The 6,186-nt window shown below is 31.6% G+C and overlaps 1 protein-coding gene across 7 annotated transcripts; it reads left to right on the plus strand.

The window, feature by feature from the left end:
- Positions 1 to 299: 299 nt before the first annotated feature.
- LOC108338872 (uncharacterized) lies at positions 300 to 5,260 on the plus strand. Of its 7 annotated transcripts, none has more exons than XM_017575920.2 (4): positions 301 to 1,296; positions 2,361 to 2,513; positions 2,631 to 2,696; positions 5,051 to 5,257. In XM_017575920.2, exons 1-4 carry the CDS (start codon positions 457 to 459, stop codon positions 5,063 to 5,065), a joined length of 1,074 nt encoding a protein of 357 aa, XP_017431409.1. In that variant the 5' UTR covers positions 301 to 456; the 3' UTR covers positions 5,066 to 5,257. The 7 variants fall into 7 exon arrangements, with proteins under 7 accessions (XP_052733713.1, XP_017431409.1, XP_052733716.1 ...); XM_052877756.1 differs by lacking the exon at positions 5,051 to 5,257 and adding an exon at positions 4,541 to 4,822 and having other exon boundaries at positions 2,361 to 2,529; XM_017575921.2 differs by lacking the exon at positions 5,051 to 5,257 and adding an exon at positions 4,541 to 4,822.
- Positions 5,261 to 6,186: the final 926 nt, after the last annotated feature.

A 6,186-nucleotide genomic window follows, 5' to 3' on the forward strand; every position in this document is an offset into this window, starting at 1 on the left:
TTTCTTAAATATATAAAATTCAAAGTATGAAATTATTTTCCTCAAGTAAATTATAAAATTTTTTAGTAATAAGGTTTTTAATCTATATGACCTAATTTTATTAGGATTAGATGGAATCTTTTTATTTTTTTAATAAAATATTTATGTAATGAGAGTGATGTCTGTAGTGAATTTATTGACAATATGTATATAACAATAAATAGACTAATTTACCCAAGAGAAAAAATATTTGAAAACTAATGTGGAAAATAAAAAGTTATGAACCCATGAGTCATAAGTTAGAAAAAGAAAAACTTTTGTAACATTACCAATAACAAGTGAAAGAAACCCTCGTCATGGGTAGAAGAATTGAAACACTGACTTTGTGATGATTAACACCACAATCACCAGGACTTTCTGAAGAAAAAATCATTTCAAATTCTCATTCTTCAAATAGTTACAAACCAAAAGAACACGATGAATCCCTATTACGACGTAGAGAAGCTAAGAGACGAAGTGATCTACCTCCACTCTCTCTGGCACCAAGGTCCTCCACAACCCCCCATAACCACCACCACCACCGCTACTCACTTTCCTCAGCCCCAATACACGAGCCACGATCTCCGTCATCACTATCCTGCACCTGCCCGCACCGGATCATCCCTCCGGGTCCCATCCACCTCTTTCAAGAAGAAGAAGAATAAGAAGAAGAAGCAAAAGGGTCGTGATAGGGATAACTCCGCACGACCCGATCCGGAATGGCCATGTCCTGTTCGACACGACCCGGATCCATCCACCGGTTGGGCCAAGCCAAAGACCGGTCCAGCCCCTTCGTCTGAGGTGCCTCAGCAAGAAAAGGAAAGGCTTGCGGCAGTGCAAATGCAGCAGAAAGCGTGCAAAGCTGTGAAGGAGTTTCTTTCTAATTGGGATAATGATGATGATTGTGATGGTGATGGTGACGGTGATGATGAAGATGATGATGATGATGGGGTATGGGAAGAGATTCGGGAGTTCTTTGTGGGATTGTTCTTGGAGGACGATGAACTCAGAGGGTACTACCAGAGGTGTTTTGAAAGTGGAGAGTTTTGCTGCTTGGTGTGCGGGGCAATTGGGAAGAAGAATCATAAGAGGTTTAAGGACTGTGTTGCGCTTATTCAGCATTCTATGTCCATTTTGAGGACGTTGAAGAGAGGGGTTCACAGGGGCTTTGGTATGGCACTATGCAAGGTTTTGGGTTGGGATGCTGATCGGCTTCCTACCATTGTGATGAAAGGGCAGCCTCTTGGGCTGGAGACGAGTACGCCTGCTGAGGCAGAGGTAATAGTTTGGTCAAGATTTTCTTTAGGACAAAACATAGAAGCAGTTTTTAAGGTGTTTTTAGTGACGTGTTCTCCTAAGACCTATCAAGTTTTTAGTCAAGATTTTGGGGTGAATTCGGTGTGTTTTTATTTAGGACAAACTTAGACACAGTTTGTAGAGATGTTCTTACTCCTATGATCTATCAGGATTTTAGTCAAAAATTTGAGGTGAATTTGGGGTGTTTTTATGTAGGACAAACTTAGACACAGTTTTTAGGGATGTTCTTCCTCCTATAAGCTATCAGGGTTTTAGTCAAGATTTTGAGGTGAATTTGGGGTGTTTTTATTTAGGACACTCTTAGACACAGCTTTTGGAGATGTTCTGCCTCCTATGACCTCTCAGGGTTTTAGTCAAGATTTTGAATTTGGGGTGTTTTTATTTTGGACAAACTTAGACACAGTTTTTAGAGATGTTTTCAGGGTTTTGATCAAGATTTTGAAGTGAATTTGGGTTGTTTTATTCAGGACTAAATATAGATGGCGTTTTTAACGTGTTATGTGTTATTCTTCTATTGGAGTTTTAATTTTGAGGTGACTTTAGGGTGTTTTTATTTACACAACGCTTAGATGCGTTTTTAAGGTGTTTTTGATGATGTTTTCTGAATAGAGTTTTTGTGAGGGTTTTGAGGTGAATTTGAAATGTTTTTGTTTGGACAAAGCTTAGATGTACTTTTAAGATATTTTGTTGTTGATTTAATAACTTTTGTTGTCATTTAATGCAGATCTTTGTTATAAGGATAACTAAGGTGGAATTTGTAGCTTTAGCACTAAAAGTGTTTAAAGAACTACATTTATGATTTGTGAATTTGTTTATGATTTTGTTGAACTAGGATCCCTTTTTTGATAGTTTTTGTCCCAATTATATCATTATTTGGCATTATTTTGGGTTTAATTAATTTTTATTTCTGTATCTTCTCTTTTAACTTGACCATGTCATGTTATTTACCAACATGAGAGAATTCAAATTCACGATTTTGTAAGTGCATAAATTAATTGGTTTGGTGTGAAGTTGCAACATTGTAGGGTGAGCCTAATTTGAATAACTTGGTTAGTGATGGTGATGGAAAAGATGGTTCCCAGTCCTACGAATCAGATGATAAAGCTGTGTCTTTGGAGCATGGGGGTGTGCAAGTTGAGGAGGAGCCAACAAAAGGCATTGATCAGAGTACTAATAATGTTAGTTTGTTTCTAAGTATGAGCTTTAGCCTTTTCAAGGGAAAAAAGAAAAGCTTCAAGACATTGTTTGTAAACTCTCTTTTGACGCTTCTGTTCTATTTGCAATGTTCTTCCAAGGAAAGGGATCAAGATGATCATAAATTGGATATTGGAGTGCAAAATGGAGGTGGAGCAATATATGAGGTAAGACATTATTGCCTTTTTCTGATTATAAATGCTAAACAGAGACTTACATTACTCACTTAAATTAATAATTGATTTTTACTTTTAAAAGGTAGTTTAACTTTTAAAATTAAACTCGTCACAATACAATTACTAATGCACATAATTGATTATAAATATATACTAAATATTGGAACTCCCACATCGACTAGAGATAAAGTTAATTTAAAGTATATATGTGGATGTAAACCTTACCTTACAAGCCGGTTTTGTGGGGTTGAGTTAGACTTAAAGTCCATTTTTTAACACTAAATATTTTTTTTTTATCATAACCAACTATATATTATTATTAGTTGTGGATATGTACTCAATTATATCATGGTTTTATTACCAGTTTTTCATATCTGGATATAGTTTGGATTTTTTTTTTCCATGAGAATTTCTGAAAGAGAAAAACAAGTAAAAAAAAAACATAAATTAATTTTTCTATATTACGTACAAGTTTATTATAAGGGTTCTGCAAGACTAGGATGTGGAATGTGCTCTTCTTATATATTAGGATTTTCTTCGTAAGCTTTAAATTTGCATTGAGATACTCCCACTGATATTGTCAAACTTGAGGATTGGAAGAAGGTAAAGATCATAACTCAAAGAGCAAAACTAGACACAATTTTTAGAGATGTTCTCCTATGACCAATCAGGGTTTTAGTCATGATTTAAAGTGAATTTGGGGTGTTTTATTTAGGACAGACAAACAGTTTTTAGAGATGTTCTCCTATGACTTATCAGGGTTTTAGTCAATATTTTGAAGTGAATTTGGGGTGTTTTCTTCAGGACTAAACAAACATATAAGTGGTTTTTAATGTGTTTTTTGTTATTTTAATTTTGAGGTGAATTTAGGGTGTTTTTATTTAAGCAACATTTAGATGCATTTTTTGAGGTGTTTTTGATGATGTTCTCTGAATAGAGTTGTTGTGGAGATTTTGAAGTGTTTATGTTTGGACAAAGCTTAGATATACTTTGTTAGAATGTAATAAGCTGTTACGTATTTGTAGGGAATTAACCGTTACATAATCTAAGAAATTAGGATGATTGATTCCTTATTATTTGGTGTTTTTATTATAATAGATTTTGCATTATACTATAAATACATTCTATGTGGTCTGCATTAGACACATAATACATTCAGAACACATACAATTCTATATACTTATTAAAGTATTTATCTGTTGTTTGGATTGTTGACATTTAATGCATATCTTTGTTCTAAGGATAACTAAGGTTGACTTTGTAACTTGAGCACTAAAAGTTTTTAAAGAACTACATTCAAGATAACTAAGGTTTAAAGGATAACTAGGGTTGAATTTGTTGAATTAGGATCCCTTTTTGATGGTGTTTGTCCTAACGAGAGAGCAACAAAGCAATTCTAGCATTACTTGGCTTTATTTGTGGGTTTAATTAATTTTGCTTTTTGCATCATGTCTTTTAACTTGACCATGTCATGTTATATACCAACATGAGAGAAATCAAATTCATGATTTTGTAAATAATAAATTAATTGGTTTGGTGTGGAGTTTCAACATTACAGGGTGAGCCTAATTTGAATAACGTTGTTAATGATGGTGATGGAAAAGATGGTTCCCAGTCCTACATTACTCTGTGGGACACTTCAGTTTGCATGCCAACATGTTATATAGGAAAAAGTTGCTGCTTTGATGTTGTCATTTGATTACTGTATGTTAAGAATTTAAATCTGCATTATATGAGAATTCATTAGAAAACCAGTTTTCTACCATTAAGTCTAAAAATAGTCAATAAACTAGTGTATAGAAATAGTTGAAGCTCCAAATTTTTTCATGCTGCAGGGTGGAACCTAGGTATAAAGTTGAAGATCATGGAAAGTATTTTGCTGTAAATCAAGTGATAAAGCTGTATCATAGAGGCTCTGTGATTAGCAAGCTGAGACTCATTTGCAAGGAGTTGATCAGATTGTTAACTGTTATTTTAACGAGTTAGTAGAAGGGTTAGGGTCTCTTTGGACTATTTTCTCCATGAAAGCTTATAAGGAAGAAAAATATCAAGAGAAAATGATATGGACTTCTCCACTAGTTAAAATTAATTTATAAAAATTGGGAAATTTTAAAGAAGTTACGTGCGAATGTTTTCAAAAAAACCATATATGACAAATGGTTTTAATCAAACCAAAACTGTCATATATCGACAATATGTTACAATAGTTAGTGATATATCATAAATTAATAATTGATTTTTACTTTGAAAAAGTAGTTTAACTTTGAAAATTAAACAGATCCAACTACTGATGCATAAAATTGGTTATAAAAATGTTCTAAATATTTTTTCTTTTGTGGTGATAGAGGATTATTTCTTGACTCTGTACAAGAAGAATTTAAGGAGTCTGACATTTAAAGAAAATGAAGGTAGGAACATCTTGGAGTATAATTATATCATAGTTTTAGACATAAAATATTTGTAAATTTCTTTAAATTTTTTAGTTTTTATCTTATGGTTTGGGTTTGGGCTTTCTTTTAGGATTTTCTAAACTTTTATGATCTTTACAATATGGAGACCAAAACTTATGTGCAGACACTTTTATTCATATATTGAATTTGATATTTATCAAAGAGGATTATTTTGGTTCTTGTTTTAGAATATTCGTTCTTATTAAAGATTAATATCTTATTAAAGATTAACATTTTATTAAAGATTAACATTTTTGTAGTGTTTTTTTTAACTTATTAATATGTTAGATTGTGACATTATTTTATTCCTGTTTAATTTGACATACTAACCTTTCTTGAATTGGATGGATCATTGGATTGTATCATTTTGGTATGTAGAGCAAGATTCTCATTTAAATTTCTTATTCTATTTTATCTTTTAATTATATGAAGAAAATCTTAAAATTCTTTAATGTTTAATCCTATCTTATGTTTTATTATCTATCATATTAAGAAAACTCTAAAATTCTTGAATATTTGATCTTATCTTTATATCTAATTTTTTTTATCATATAAAGAAAATCTTAAAATTCTTGAATGTTTTATCTTATTTTTCTATCATAGGAAGAAAACCCAAAATGTTTGAATATTGTGTTTTAAATTCTTATTTTAAAATTCTTAAATATCATTTTGGTATATTATTTGTTCGTTGTCTTTTTTCATTTTAAATTGAGAATTTCTGCATTTAATTCATAGAAATTATATTTTTTGTGTGTATTCTGTCCAAATAATTAATGTAAGTGTAATCACATTGTTTTACATGAGTTTGGGTGTTTGAATTGCAATTTTTTTTTTTAAAATTAGTGGATCCAAATAAAAAGAAAAGGAAAAGAAATGGTCTAAAAGCAAAAAGAAAATTAGAGTTTAAAACAATTATTGAAGTTGCATTAATTACTTGTTGGTTGTCTGATAAATTGATTTGCATTCAGTCTTTTCTTAGAGTTTCTTTGCCAATCACAAAAAAGAAATTGAGCTGGTGAGGTCTTAATTAT

This window comes from Vigna angularis, chromosome 5 (assembly GCF_016808095.1).
Source record: "Vigna angularis cultivar LongXiaoDou No.4 chromosome 5, ASM1680809v1, whole genome shotgun sequence".
NCBI lineage: Eukaryota > Viridiplantae > Streptophyta > Magnoliopsida > Fabales > Fabaceae > Vigna > Vigna angularis.